Source organism: Aricia agestis, chromosome 10 (genome assembly GCF_905147365.1).
Source record: "Aricia agestis chromosome 10, ilAriAges1.1, whole genome shotgun sequence".
In the NCBI taxonomy this organism is placed as follows: domain Eukaryota; kingdom Metazoa; phylum Arthropoda; class Insecta; order Lepidoptera; family Lycaenidae; genus Aricia; species Aricia agestis.
Window position 1 is genome coordinate 14,557,182 of NC_056415.1, and position 16,519 is coordinate 14,573,700.

General features: G+C 36.7%; 1 protein-coding gene across 1 annotated transcript; it reads left to right on the plus strand.

Moving 5' to 3' along the window:
- Positions 1-4,997: 4,997 nt before the first annotated feature.
- Positions 4,998-15,912, plus strand: LOC121730929 (elongation of very long chain fatty acids protein AAEL008004-like). The gene is made up of 6 exons (XM_042120151.1): positions 4,998-5,110; positions 7,693-7,880; positions 10,090-10,224; positions 13,897-14,002; positions 14,347-14,483; positions 14,758-15,912. Exons 1-6 carry the CDS (start codon positions 5,053-5,055, stop codon positions 15,031-15,033), a joined length of 900 nt encoding a protein of 299 aa, XP_041976085.1. The 5' UTR covers positions 4,998-5,052; the 3' UTR covers positions 15,034-15,912.
- Positions 15,913-16,519: the final 607 nt, after the last annotated feature.

The following is a 16,519-nucleotide window of genomic DNA, read 5'->3' on the forward strand; positions in this document are numbered from 1 at the left end:
GCATCGCAATAAGATTCATTTTAGCTTAGCATAAAACTACAGGTTCTCGGGCGGATATTCTCTATTTTTCATGTTTTTTTTAAATGTCTTTGGAAATAAATATTAAGAAACAAAATTGTTCGGTTAAATAATTTTTAATATAGATTTACTAACAATTTATTCAAATAAAATGTACAATTATCCTAGTTAATACTTATATTTCGATGAAATAGAGTTTTTTCGGAGGTAAGTTTGTAAATTAATTACAGCCAAAGTATTACGTTTTATTAAAATGTTTATGGTTTAAGGTATTTTAAATATTGTGCTTTATATCTCATACGACACGACACGACACGATACGACACGACACGACGCGACACGACACGACACGACACGACACGACGCGACACGACACGACACGACACGACGCGACACGACACGACACGACGCGACACGTCACGTCATGTTACGATACGACACGATACGCACGAGTCACGACACGGCACGGCAGGACACGACTTTTCAATTTACTCTTAATGAGCCTTTTTTGTTTGATACCCATATTGCAGAAGTGCTCTAAAAATAACTATATTGCCCTATCTTAGATGAGCCGCTATATTGGATGTAGAATGACATTACATTCGTTTCCGAGCTACTCTCAATGAGCCCGTTCATTTGATACCCATGTTGCAGAAGTGCATTAAAAATAACTATATCCCCCTACCTTGAATGAGACTTGGGATGTAGAATGACATAACATTCGTTTACAAGTTACTCTCAATGAGTCCTTTCATTTGATACCCATATTGCAGAAGTGCATTAAAAATAACTATACCTCTATCTTGGATGAGCCGCCATATTGGATGTAGTATGACATTACATTCGTTTTCAAATTACTTTCAAAAAGCCCTTTCATTTAATATCCATATTGTAGGACTGCACAGAAAACAACTATTTTGCCATCTTGGATGGTCGGCCATATTGGGTTTAGAGTGATGTCACATACAATGTCATGTATTGTCATCCAAACTAAACGTACCTGCAAAATTTCAGCTCAATCGGTTGAATATATCTACTTCAAAATGGAGTTCCAAGATTTCACCCGAACATACATACTTACATACATACAGAGCAAGTTAAATAAAAGCTTTTAATAATTAAAATAAAAAGAAGACAAGAGCTACAGAAAATTAGCAATAAAACTCGAGCTAAGAAAAATATAAGTTGATAGCTAAATACCTATATAAAAAACAACTACAAGAAACATAGAACATATACGATAAAAAAACATCTAGAGAATAAGGGAAGCCTGAAAAAAGGATACAAAGAACTGAACACACAAAGAATATGGATTGATGGGTTGATAGATTCCGGAAAAACCACGTTCAATCGTAAGAATATATTAAATATTGCCACGGATTTTAACAAGCAAATGTACAGCTCAAAAAATAAACAAAATATCGCCTTCAGAGATCAAGATAAACAATCAACAACTGCATAGAACCTATAATAAAGCTGCATAGAACCTATAATTAACAAAGAGGTAGTAGAGTCCATCAAAAAGTTAAAATCTGACAAAAGCCCTGGGTCAGATAACATTCACGCGATTCTGACTGCCTCATTAGTAAAATTGTTCAATTTGATCATAGAGACATACGAAACGCCATCCCAGTGGTCTGAATCAAACATCACACTTTTATACAAGAAAGACGAAGACGGGAACTACAGACCTATAAGTCTTATGTCTACAATATATAAACTCTTGGCTACGATCGTAAACCAAAGGATAAGTCTTATATTAGACCAGAGACAAGCGATAGAACAAGCTGGATTTAGGAAAGGGTTCTCAACTGTCGACCACATTCACACCCAGTCGGGCTAGCACGGCCACCAGTAGAAATGCGAAAATATAGACAAACTGTGGAGATAAACTTAAGGCGAAGTTCCGATCTTTTTTCGTTCCGAAAAATTTAAATAAAATGCCACTTTATGACAGACTATAGTCCTAAAAATTCAAATAATATCCTTCTCTATGACATACATAAAGTCTGTCATAAAGTGGCATTTTAATTGAATTTTTGTCGGTCGCGATTAGCCGCAGTAAAGATCGGAACGACACCTTAAGTTTATGTCCACAATTTGTCCATACTTTCGCATTTCTACTGGTCATGCTAGCCCGACTGGAGCTGATAATCGAAAAGTACCAATAACATCAAAGGCCTTTATGCTATATTGCTTTTATTGACTATCAGAAAGCTTTTGTTATGGTCACACATGAAAGCATAATGGGAGACTTTAAAAGACCAAAACGTAGAAGAAGGTTATATAAAAATCCTCTGAAATATTTATAGCAGATGTACTAGTAGAGTTAAACTAGAGACGATCGGACCGAGCTTTCCTGTAGAACGAGGCACAAGACAGGAAGGCGTCGCTATGCGAACCTCCAATAACTTCCGTCCCACGGGGCTCCGGATCAGGATGGGAACCTACCCGGCTTAGCAATAGGGGAATGCTTTAGTTTGCCGAAGCGTTCCCTAACTTGGTGGAAGTCCGGTCCCTGTGAGGTAGACCGGCCGGTCGCGGAGGGAGTCCCGTGTTAGACAGATCCAGGATATCCCTCCCTAGAAGGTAAACCGCAGGTGGTTTTAGTGGGTAAACCCGGAGTCGGGAGTCCCACATACCCCCGGGGTGCTTCAGCTTAACTGAGGCACATCCCCAACCCGGGGCACCCATAAAGGGTTTCCCCTGCGCAACAAAAAAAAAGGGGGACCCCCTGTCACCAAAAATCTTTATTGCGATCCTAGAAAATATAATAAAAAGATTAGATTGTGAAAATCAAGGATTATATATCAATGAAAAAATACCTTAATCACCTCCGTTTTGCAGACGACTTGGTTTTACTATCCGAAACAAGTACTGAACTCCAACATAAGATACAAGCAAGTAGGTCTTAATTCATGAAGCCCTAAGCGGCCGCATCCGGCCGCGATAACAATAGATAAATAATAAGGTTTCAGTAGAGATAGGTAACGACAGGTAACGATCTGGAAATAGAAAGAAGAGTAAAAAATAGATGGGCAAAATATTGGAGCTGTTTTTTTTTTTAATGAAATAAGGGGGCAAACGAGCAAACGGGTCACCTGATAGAAAGCAACTTCCGACGCCCATGGACACTCGCAGCATCAGAAGAGCTGTAAGTGCGTTGCCGGCCTTTTAAGAGGGAACAGGGTAATAGGGGAGGGTATGGATGAGAAGGGAAGGGAATAGGGGAGGGTAGGGAAGGGAATAGGGTAGGGGATTGGGCCTCCGGTAAACTCACTCACTCGGCGAAACACAGCGCAACCGCTGTTTCACGCCGGATTTCTGGGAGAACGTGGTATTTCTCCGGTCGAGCCGGCCCATTCGTGCCGAAGCATGGCTGTCCCACGTATAAAAGAGCTGCAAGGAAGTATTCAAAAATGACAATATGCCTTTACATTAAAAAAAAAGTCATGGATTCCTGTTTTATCCCATGTCTCATATACGCGTACCAAACCTGGAAATTTACGAAAAGAACAACAAACAAAATAATCACATGCCAAAGAGGAATGGAGCGCAGCATGATGAACATTAAAAAAGTACAGAAATAAAGAACATACACATACGAGCTCAAACAAAAACAATTGATGCTTTAAACCAAGCACAAAAATTAAAACTGCGATGGGCCGGTCATATAGTACGACTTAAAGACAATAGGTGGACAAAGACGGTGACTTCTTGGCAGGGACCACCAGGTAAACGCTGCAGAGGAATTTTTCCAACGTGGGAATCACCTTCAAATCGAGTCGAGTCACTTTCCAAACTACTGGACCATGATAATTTTTTAAAAGCATAGTATAATAATATTTTAATTTTTATTACAAAGTGATTTGATACATAGTAGGTACCCAGACTAATGTCTTTGTATTTTGCCAATTTAACTACTTAACCAATTGACCTCTTGTCAAATCTAAGCACTTTCTTATTAGTTTACGTTAATTTGTAGTCCGAATTCAAGCCGGATGTGTCTAACGTTACGTATATACGAACGTACTTACCTGTTTAGGTATGCACTTAATAGTATTTTTTTTCAAAACTAGTTCTAAGTACCTTTTGTATTAAAATATTATATATACAAGGTGTAACAAAAATAAGTGATAATACTTTAGGGTGTGTATGTGTTCCTTATAGAGAGTTCAGTGTGAAAGTAGCAGCGCTGAAAGACCAATTTTTTTTTCACTTTTGTATGGGGAAAGTCGTTACGTTCGGGCGCTCGCCCATACAAAAGTGAAAAAAAATCTGGTCTTTCAGCGCTGCTACTTTCACAGCGAACTCTCTATAAGGAACACATACACACCCTAAAGTATTATCACTTATTTTTGTTACACCCTGTATAAACACTGGTCTAGAGTTAGGTGACCACTGACCACTCTTATTATCTGCTCTCTAACGTAAGGCGCTATCATGTCCCTATTTTAGAGTTATATGTTTTTGGCTTATTAGACAAAAACTTTCCTCTAATCTTTAGATCCTAAGGAATATCCTAAATTGTCCAGTCAAATTAGGTTTAAATTAGGTAGGAGCCTCGGAATTCGGGATACCCAGCTGTAAGTCTGTAAATATTTGTTTATTGGCACCCTAAATGTTCTCTGAAAACCTACATATTATGGTATGTGCGCAACTATAAATTAATTAAAATATGTGACCTATTAACCCACACGTACTACGATTAAGTATAACAATTTCATCAAATTCCAGTATTAATTAATAAATAATAATAACAAGACTATTTATAATTCACGCACATTTTTATTAGCAGTATTAATATTTCTATTCTCTAGAAACTACACGGTATGATGAATTGACGTATTCCTCGGAATGTGGGATCTATAAGGTCAGTCAGTGTACATAAACTTTAAACAAAATTGTATGGAAAACAAAATGCAAAGTAATACATAAATTATGTCAAGCGGAGCGAAGTAGGAAATCGTTGATTTCGGTCTCAGTTTGAGAGACCGCTGGGCCGCCTGTGGTTGTGATTTTTTAATTTTCAAGATGGCGGCCGTGTTGAGTTACATAGCTGAATTGTACGAGAGAATATCTCAACTCAGAGGTAAATAACAGATGTTATGAATATTCAGTTAAAAAATTCAGTCGTTTGCTTATACCTTTCATCACAAACGAAGTGAATGAGAAATCTCTTTTTAAGTATTCTATTTTTATCAACACATTGCATTAAACTATAATAATTTACCCGCCCACAACACTTAAATTAGAATTATTTAAGTTGAAGATAGGTGCAAGATATTATATTTGACGACTTGTGTGGCTCAGTTGGTAGGCTGTTGGTAGCTCAAGCCGTGGGTTCAATTCCCGCGTTGGAAACATGTTTCCAAGTTTGATTAGGACAATGCAGGCTGATCACCTAATTGTCTGACAAGTAAGATGATCCATGCGTCGGATGGGCATGTAAAAAGTCGGTCCTGCGCCTTATCTCTCGCCAGTCGTGTCGGTCTTCCGTCCCACTGGGTTATGAGAGTAAAGGAATAGAGAGTGCTCTTGTGTAGTGCGGACACACTTGAGCACTATAAAATTACTCCTGCGGAGCTGGCCTGGTTTCAATGAAACCGACCACCGTCACCGAAAACCGGTGTGGGAGCTATTATTATTATTAATATTATTATATTTAATTTTAATGTATATTTTGGCAACTTCACTGAAGCGCTCAAAGTGCGCTTTTATAATTTTGGAAGTGACGGTAATATCGTGAACGTTCGCGGTAAAACGACTCAGGCCAGACTCAGGGAAGTAATTTTATATGGGGATATATCTTATATCTTTAAACGAGCAATTCTTGTATATAAATAAATATATATTTGGAATCTCGGAATCGGCTCCAACGATTTTCATGAAATTTAGTATATGTATAGGGGGTTTCGGGGGCGATAAATCGATCTAGCTAGGAATCATTTTTAGGAAATGTTATCGTGTTTTATCGAATACCGAGCAAAGCTCGGTCAAATAGCTAGTTATTATAAAGAAAGCAAAGTTGATCTTACAGACTTTATTACAGACCTATTTTTTCTACATAAATAATTGACGATAGTAGGTAAGTACTTTTGTAGCGCTACCGAATAGAATATAATTACAAAATATATATTTTTCCCTTCTGAAAAAGTGAGCATACCCGAACGATGACCCTAATAAGATAGCTTTAAACATGCCAATTAAAGAGATCCGATATGCCATATTTAAAGGTTTTACATAATTTTCTACATTTAAACGCATCTTTTTTGCGCCGAAATTACCGAAACAAAACAATATTATGTCTTTTCCCAATATTTTCTAAGTATCAATACGGTATTAATTTAAATTATGTCGCAGTCGGATTGTATAACCCGCCATATAACATTACGGCTAGCTGTTATTAAAAACAGGGCCGTTTTGAAATGCGGCGATTCAAAGGTTCGCGCTCACTTTGTCGGCGCGTGCCGGGGCCCGGGGCTTGTCGGGGCGGATCGGGGCTCAGCGCAGCGCAAACTGCGCTATAGCACACTATGGCCGGGCCGGGCCGCATCGCATTGACGGATTTTGAGTACTTTGGATAGCTCCAATGTGACCACTCTTAAATCACTCGTGAGTCGTGACTCCATATATCAAAAATATTCTACTAAAATCTACTACACCGTGTTTTAGATTCTACCGAAAATCTACCGAAAATCTACCTTTATTAATCAATGTATTAATAAAGGTAGATGGGCTGCTGGAAGAGATTTCTTATTAGAAATAAGCAGATCCTTTGTGTCGTCATGTATGTAAATTATTATTTTGTGAATGTTTCTTGTGCACAATAAATGATTAAATAAATAAATAAATAAATAATGATGTTATCAATGTAGCCGATTTAAATACAACAGACAATTTACGAAGTTTACGTTACGATGTAGTACGATGCGGCTAAACGGAAGAACGTATCGCAATGACAATCCGGCTAAACGGAAGATCGTATCGCAATAACAATCCGGCTAATCGCTGAACCACGGCATTTTAAAACGGTTCAGTTTTTGATAACAGCTAGCCGTAATATAAAATGGCGGAATAAGCAATACGACTGCGACTAAATATAATATACATTTACATAATATGTTTCGAACATCAAACTTCAAGTTTTGCATCTTATAGGTACAGTCTTAGGAAATTCACATCTTCGGTTAACGAGGTGGAAAAAAATTCCAACATAAATTATTTATTAGTTAAAGTTCTGAATGGCTGTTTATTGAATGCAGCATGAAGATTTTTAATGTACAGCATTTAATTGACACTTTACTTGTAAATTTTCCATTGCGTTTTAAGGTTGCCTTTTTATTACTCATACTGAAATAAACAAAATCTTTATAAATATTAAATGTGTGTAATGTACTCGACTAATACTACAATGACACAGGCTCGATAGTAGCAGGCCCCCGCCCGTGGCTCTCGCTGTAGTGACCATTTTGTCGCTTACGCCCTTTCCATTTCTTGCTGTTCCATTTCTTGTTTTCTATAAGAGGCCGGGCCGGCCTCTCATAGAAAACAAGCAATCTAAAACATATCCAAGACGGTTTTTTACTTTAACGGTACTACTAATATATATTCTGTGCTTTAACGCAGCGTCACCTAGAATTTGGTATAAAACGTGTATTTTTACAATTTCAGATCCCCGGATGAAGACACTTCCGTTAGTACAAGTTAGCGATATTATTATCATAATAACGTTATATTTATTGTTTGTATTTAAATGGGGACCGCGGTTTATGAGAAATCGTCGGCCATTCCAAATCGACAATATCGTGATGGTATACAATGCTTTGCAAGTACTTGGATGCGCACTAATGGTGTTTTATGTAAGTTGCTTAAAATCCATGCTATTTAGTTTGTATTTATCTATGTATACGCGAGAGAAAAACTTTGTATCCCTTTTGACGAAAAATGAGGAAACGTAGGTGAATGAAATTTTGCACAGTTATAGTTTATATGGTGAAGGAGTGTATCGAGCTAAATTATTTTGAAATTATGCTTTTATCATACATTTTTTTAACAAATAAAACATTACACACACTACAACACACACACTTAGAAATATGACAGATTTTTGAGTGACAAGCCTATAAATACTCTTTTATGGTTGAAGCACTGACCTGATAATGGAGATCAGTGGGTTCAAGTAAGTTGAATGGATTATAGTTTTTTTTATTGAACCTAAGATACTATTAAGACAACGCTCATACGGTCAGTCTGAGATCAGCTGAGTCCCAGAGACAAGAGTTAAAAAATATTTGATAAAGTCAATAAGTATTACAGGTTATAGGTAGTAACTAGAAGTCCTAATGTCGTTGAAACTAAGGTCGAAATTCGACCATTGGGCGATCTCTAGTTTCTCTAGATTTATATTTACTAACAGTATTATCAGATCATCGTTGCAAGTAAATATAATCATACTAAAAGCATTTATTCCCCGATATCGTATCTGATGTCGGCATCGGATTGGATGCTATAAAAACACTTATAATTTTCTTCTTTTGCCTGATGGCGGCTCTCGACATAGGCGAACGCGTTGGCCAACGCGTCTGCAGACGCGTTGGCCCAATGTGTAGAACGGGCGTTCGCGCGTTGGCCAACGTCTAAATACCTACGGCCAACGCGCGAACGCCCGTTCTACACATTGGGCCAACGCGTCTGCAGACGCGTTGGCCAACGCGTTCGCCTATGTCGAGAGCCGCCATGAGCAGTGTATACTGCAACATTGCTTCACTTGTCATTAATCTACGGAAATCATGGAATGTTGTGCAGTATAGATTCTTCACTTCAAAGGCAAATGATCCTTTTTAGGGTTCCGTACCCTGAGAGTAAAAACGGGACCCTATTACTAAAACTTCTTTGTCTGTCCGTCTGTCCGTCTCAAGAACGATAATAGCTAGAGAGGTGAAATTTTCACAGATTATGTATACCTATCTGTTGCCGCTATAACAACAAATACTTACTAAAAACAAAATAAAATTAATGATTAATGGGGGCTCCCATACTTACAACAAACGTGATTTTTTTGCCTTTCAAAAGTCCATAGTTATAACTTATATATTGTATACTTACTTTAATTAATATTTACTTAATAATAATATTTAAATAAAATAAATAATCAGCCAAGTGCGAGTCGGACTCGCGCACGAAGGGTTCCGTACCGGTATAGATCGAAAGTAGACAAAAAATTGTGTTTTTTGCATGAGAGCTTCCCTTTAATATTTACTTTTATTTAATTTTATTATTAATTGTTAAAGTAACAATATAATTAAGTTTTTTGTGAAAATTTCAAGTGCCTAGCTGTTACCATTATTGATTACGAGCTAAAAAGGCTAAAAAAATCATGTTTCTTGTATGGGAGGCCCCCTTAAATATTAACTTTATTTTATTTTTAATATTTTTTGTTAAAGCGGCAACAGATATACATAATCTGTGAAAATTTCAGAAGTCTAGCTATAGCCGTTCTTGAGTTACAGCCTGGAGACAGACAGACAGACAGACATTACGTGGGAGAGCCATGCTTCGGCACGAATGGGCCGGCTCGACCAGAGAAATACCACGTTCTCAAAGAAAACCGGCGTTAAACAGCGCTTGCGCTGTGTTTCGCCGAGTGAGTGAGTTTACCGGAGGCCCAATCCCCTACCCTATTCCCTTCTTTACCCTCCCCTATTCCCTTTCCTTCCCTACCCTCGCTATTCCCTCTAAAAGGCTGGCAACCCGCTTGCAGCTCTTCTGATGCTGCGAGTGTCCATGGGCGACGGAAGATGCTTTCCATTAGGTAACCCGTTTGCTCGTTTGCCCCCTTATTTCATTAAAAAAAAGACAGACAAACAGACAAACGGACAGACGGACAGACAACCCGTTTTTACCGTTTGAGTACGGAACCCTAAAAATTAAGGGGGGCTCACATACAAAAAAAAACAATTTTTGGCCTAACTAAGTCCGACTCGCACTTGATCATTTTTTTAACAATAAAACACTTTACGAATACATTTTCAAGTAGGTATCTAAGGAAATTTATTTTATTTTTTTCAGGCGAGCAGAAAATGGATTAGAGAATATAAATTGTTCTGTCAGCCCGTGGACCGTTCTAATACTCCGGAAGCTTGGGAGGCAATCCTGTTAAATTACTACTACTATTTACTCAAAGTTGCAGATCTCTTCGACACAGTAAGTAAACAAAAAGTCAATGAAACCCTTCGCTATGAAAAGTACTAAATAGAAAAGACTATGAAAAGTACTAAACAGGTTCAAAATACGATGATGCGTGGTGTGAGGGAAGTGATGATGATGACGAATAATCTAATATGCTTAGTAGCATATGCTTTCAGTTCTTAAAACAACACCGAAACCCCCAAACATGTATCTTCAAGGAGGTTGGAGTTCTGTTCACCACATTCGAATCATGGTATAATATCTTGGTGCAAATCTTACTTTTTGGTAAGATTTACTTGGAATACTTAATTATTTATCCACAATCACTATAAGTTTCCATTTGATATACTTCAGATTATGAATCGAAATCACAATATCATCCAGTTAAATAATAATATGCGGTTTTAGTATAAATATTAAATAGCAAGGAATTCCCTCGATTACTTATGGATCCCATTATGAAGTTACCTTTTTTATGAACATGGTACCAAAATAGCGAAAAAATCCTGAAAATCAGTCCACAAACGGCGAAGTGATCGTTGAACATACAAAAAAAAATATAAACAGACGAACATATCCCATCAAAAACATCCTGTAAAGAAACCAAGTCTCGCAACTCAGTTTTTATACCGTAAAAATTTATGAGATCCATGCAATACCAAGTCGGTTAATTTATTCAGTCCCTAGCTAGGGGACCTTCTGTCTCAAGTTTTTACGTAAGTTATTATCATATCAATATTAAAAATATTTTACGTTTTAATAAATAGATCGACTTGGACATTACATGATTAGATTGTTTAGTATAACACTATACAGTATCACACAGCACTACGGGCCTGCATCGATCGCATGGAGCGCAATAGACTAAATAATCTATTATGTATAAATTGTAAGATACATTGTGTTTTCATGCGATGTCCAAGTCGATCTATTTATTTAAAACGAATAAGATTTTTAATATTGATATGATAATAACTTACGTAATAACTTGAGACAGAAGGTCCCCCTAGGTAGGGACTGAATAAATTAACCGACTTGGATCTCATAAATTTTTACGGTATAAAAACTGAGTTGCGAGACTTGGTTTTTTTACAGGATGTTTTTGATAGGATCTCACTTCTTTTTGTAGAGTCCTACTTTTCTCCTTTTTGGCACCTTTTACTACTATAAATATCAATAACGATTTTTCTAAGAAACAATTAATAAAACTAACATAATCTTGACGTATACAGTATTACAATAAGTACTACTTGCCTTTCATGAATCATGACTATCCAATATCCATACTAATATTATTATAAATGCGAAAGTGTGTTTATTTCTTTGTTTGTTTGATTGTCCTTCCTTCACGGCCGCCTAGCGAAGCAACCAATCGACTTGATTTTTGACGTAGACTTAGTTGAAAGGATGAAGAGTAACATAGGCTACTTTTGGTCTTGGAAAAACGTCAGGTTTCCAAAGGAGGTTTACATCGTATTTTACGCGATTTTTTTAATTCCGAGCGAGCGAAGCCGCGGGCAAAAGCTAGTGCTTCATATATATAAATACCTATCTACAACTATTACTCCTTCGAATATACGTACGGAAATATCGATGGTACCGGTACAATGATTCATAAATTGCAATTAATGTAACTTTGTAATCTTATACATGTACTATATGGGATTACAAAGTTATTCACGAAGTTAGAGAAAGAAAAAGAAAACTGGACAGTAATTATGAAATGTTTATTAGGTTTTCCCCTAATTAAGACACTAAACACTAGCTACTAGCTAGATATCTCTCTACCGACGATAAACCGGAGATATTGATGGTACGGGACACGGGTACAATGCTTCGTAAACCGCAAATGTAACTTTGTAATCCTATACGTTTATATGGGATTACAAAGTTATTTACGAAGTTAGTGTATCTAGAAAACTGGACAGAAATTTTGAAATTTTTGAATTTTTCCTTGATTTAGATACTAAATACTAATTATATCCTAAATTTGAAGGTTCTATGTTTGCTAGAAGTGCCGACTTTTGGTGATCGGTCAGTCAGTCAGTCAGTGACAAAATTAAGAAACTTTAACAAGTTACAGTTCTTAAACTACTGGTGCAAATTGAATAAAATTTTAAATATACCGTGTTTATACAATGCTTGCTTAGCAACTGAAAATTCAGGCTTGTTGGTTTATCCACAATGAAGTTATAGGGGGTCAAAAAGAGCCTGAATTGGTTCGAGAAAAGGATGGTACGGACGTGCCGCTTTTTTGCTCGACTTGGCGGGGGCACTGCCGTGACCCCAGATAACCTCCTCCTTTTTGGAAGTCGTTTAAAAAAATACAAATAAATAATCGGCCAAGTGCGAGTCGGACTCGCGCACGAAGAGTTCCGTACCGCTACATAGCAAAAATAGGCCAACAATTGTGATTTTTGTGTGGGAGCCCCCCTTAAATTATTATTTTATTTTAATATTTTGCAGTCCGAACCGAATTTTTTGCAGTCTTTTATTTTTTTTAATATACTTGTGGTCTATTCTACATGGAGTTCTTTAAAATAAAAATATCGCATCTTCCTTATTATAAGTAATATTTAATCTTGACAATTTTCAATTTATTTTTTACAATGTACAATATTGTATGACATTTGAGTAATTTATTATAATTCTTACTAACAATATTCAACTTGAACTAAATATTGTATGACAAAGAGAAACGAACAAAATTAAATTAAAGCTTTATTTTCATAGCTGTAATTTATTTAAAAAGAAAAACTGACTTCAAAATTGTACTTAATTGAGTTTTTTTTTTATGAAATAAGGGGGCAAACGAGCAAACGGGTCACCTGATGGAAAGCAACTTCCGTCGCCCATGGATACTCGCAGCATCACAAGTGCTGCAAGTGCCTTGCCGGCCTTTTAAGAGGGAATAGGGTAATAGGGGAGGGTAAGGAAGGGAAGGGAATAGGGGAGGGTAGGGAAAGGAATAGGGTAGGGGATTGGGCCTCCGGTAAACTCACTCACTCGGCGAAACACAGCGCAAGCACTGTTTCACGCCGGCTTTCTGTGAGAACGTGGTATTTCTCTGGTCGAGCCGGCCCATTCGTGCCGAAGCATGGCTCTCCCACGTATGAAACTTGAAACTCCCTATCTCCAAAACGACTAAACCGATTTTGATGAAACTTGCACTATTCCCTAAGTTGAACAATGGGTACCTAGTACAAAAAAAAGAATTACCGAAATCGGAATGTTAGTTCCAGAGATATGCGAACACAAACATAAAATCATTATGTTTGTGTTCGCATAAATCAAATTAGCGTCGTAACCGCCACTGTACAAGGCGTGCTGATATTGAATGTTATTTTAATGTCCTCAACGTCGATATTCGTACTGACCTGCCAAAATTTGTCATAATTTTTGTGATAGCGTCCTTAAGGCGGTACCAGGTACGGACTTAAGGCCGCTATCACAAAAATTATGACAAATTTTGGCAATTTCGACTTAGTTCAACCTCTGTAAAGTCTGGTATTAATCTCATTAATCTTCAATTGCTGACGAGGATTTTTTCCAAACTCAATAGGTTAAAAAAAATGTACCGTGGTCATCGACTTCTCTGCAAATAATCTACTAACTTTTAGTATAAAAATGTTAGATTTATTATTCGTGAATCTTCTAGACGATTTGTAATGAAATATGTACTTTTAGGTATTCTTCGTGTTTCGGAAAAAACAGAGTCACATCACCTTCTTGCATGTTTACCACCACGCTGGCATGATTGCTCTCGTCGGAGGATCTGTGAACTTCGCTCCAGGTGATAGTGATTTATATGGTTTATTTATTTGGTCTGCCAACAAATCCGACTCAATATATTTTTTAAATACATTATAATAATAACCTTAAAATATTATCACTTTGTTTTGCTACACACTGTTTAGCGAAATTATTTATGTGAATTCGATTGTCGTTATCACAACTTACTCACTTTCTTTAAATTCTTTGTATGTTCACGCTTGGTACTAAATCTAATGGTTTGTTTTAAAAGTAATTTCGTGTTTCGGTTACTTAATATTTCAAGGTCGGTACGAGTACCCCAATTAGTTTAAAGGAGGTTTTTCCAATGAAAACTATTTTAATAGTCACTAAATTTAATTTCAGCTGGTCATGGCGGGTCAGTAGGCATTATCAACAGCTTCGTCCACTGCTTCATGTACTTCTACTACTTCTTGACTATCTACAAGCCAGAGTATAAAGAAAATATCTGGTGGAAAAAATACGTTACGCAACTGCAAATCGTAAGTACCTATATTTGTTTCTCAACAATTTAAACCAAAGCTCTGAAACACAACGTAAGCTATAGGATAAATCATTTTTACCCATCTCATTTTAAAGAAGAATTTGTTTTTCGAATGACGTTTAGCTGTAAATATTGGTTTTTAACAGAATTTACATCAGCTTGGCATAATTTGATTTCTTCTCACAGTCACTCTGTATAATTTCGATTTTTACATTATTTTTTACGTTCCATTCTGATTGAGCTTGATTTTAAAAATCTAACGTTTTTTACAGGTGCAGTTCTTCATCTTCGTCGTGCATATGGGATCTATAGCAGTCATAAAAGACTGTGACTACCCTGTGTTCGCTGTATTCGTATTCCTCCCGCAAAACATATTCATGCTTATAATGTTCATAGATTTTTACATCAAAACTTACATTAAAAATAGTAAAGGGAAGAAGAATGAGGAAATGGAAAATACTGAAAGCATACAAGAGAAGATTGGTAAAGTTGAAGAAATAGTAGCTAATGGAAAAAATAATGTAAAATTAAGAAATGGACATCGTTAAATTGTTACTTGAGTGTTCTGTATCATACGTTTGATCGGGTGCATACGGGTTTTGACTGTAGAGAGCAAAAATATGCACACACTTGTTTTATGTGAGATAAATATGCTAGAAAGTACCTGGTCTACCTTTTAGTCTCATTTATGATAAAGATCGTTTGTTTAATGGGCCCTCTCTACGTTGTTCCATGATGAATAATCATGATTGCGACTGACATTAGTTATAGATGTATGCAAATTCGCATAGGTTCGCTGGTAATGGTCCATGGGCCATCGTGCAGCCTGCTTTATGTGTGTTGTCTTGCCATTTGTCACTACATATAGTCGAAATATAGATTAACGTGCAGAGGCAATGTGATAGTCGCCTTTACAAGATATAATATGAAACACAATGAGAAAAATACGGTACTGCAAAGATCCTTGGCCCAATCGCCACCATATTGAAAAACTGTTGTTTGACGGATTGACTAAATGTCAAAAGATCCTTGCAGGACTGTATTGAAGAAACTCGCAGAGTAATTTTAGCGGTATTACCAGTTTGGTGGTTTAGAACTGCTAAAATATTTTGTACTTCTAACAGAGATTCCAAATCCCTAAAAGAATCAATACACTTCTTTAGGAATAACCATAGTTCATAACTTATATTTTTTATGTAGATAGACGATACTATACAGAAACAACCTGAATAAACGAATAATGAGACAAGACTGAGTAACAAACAGCATGAACGTGATTATGTTATTATACGCTTTATGATATTAGTGCCAAAAGACGTTTTTAACAAATATGGCTTAAATTTCACCTCTATTAGCTTTTGAAAGTGATCAATGAAGATTTTATCAAAAATATGGATATAAAAAATGCAATTATTGTTATGCTGCCAACTTTAATTTTTTTTATAATTAGTTATTACTATCAGGTGGTTTTTAATTAAATTGTCCGAATGGAATTGAATATTACCAAAAAATAACTGCAACAATCGCAGCCATATTGGTTAATGTCTAACGCCCGTTCCCAATATTTGATCTATGTCTGGTTTTGCCCTACTAGACTAGATAGGAATAGCTCACATTAGACATTAGATACATATATTTTATGTCAATTCAATGTTAGCTGCGATCGGTTGTATGTCAAACCAGAGATAGATTGAATATTGGGAACGGCCGTAAGGCTGCCTTTTTCACTGAAGCGGAGCGGAGCTTAGCGGTGCCCATAAAGTTAATATACCTAGCGGAATAGAGAAACAAAGGCCTGAGCAAGAGAGATGTCACTATCATTAACACTGCGTGGAAAAAAGAGACGTGTGATACATGACAGCAGCACTCTTTTTTGACGTCCAGTCGGCACGTGCCGCACGTTGACAATTTAATCTCATAGAAATCATGTTCAATCATGCTTGTGTAAGTGTATACGTACACATATTTTTACACACAGATGAAACCAATTTCGGTTTCGTTTGACAGATCGAGATTGTTGCTCTATTCCGCTAG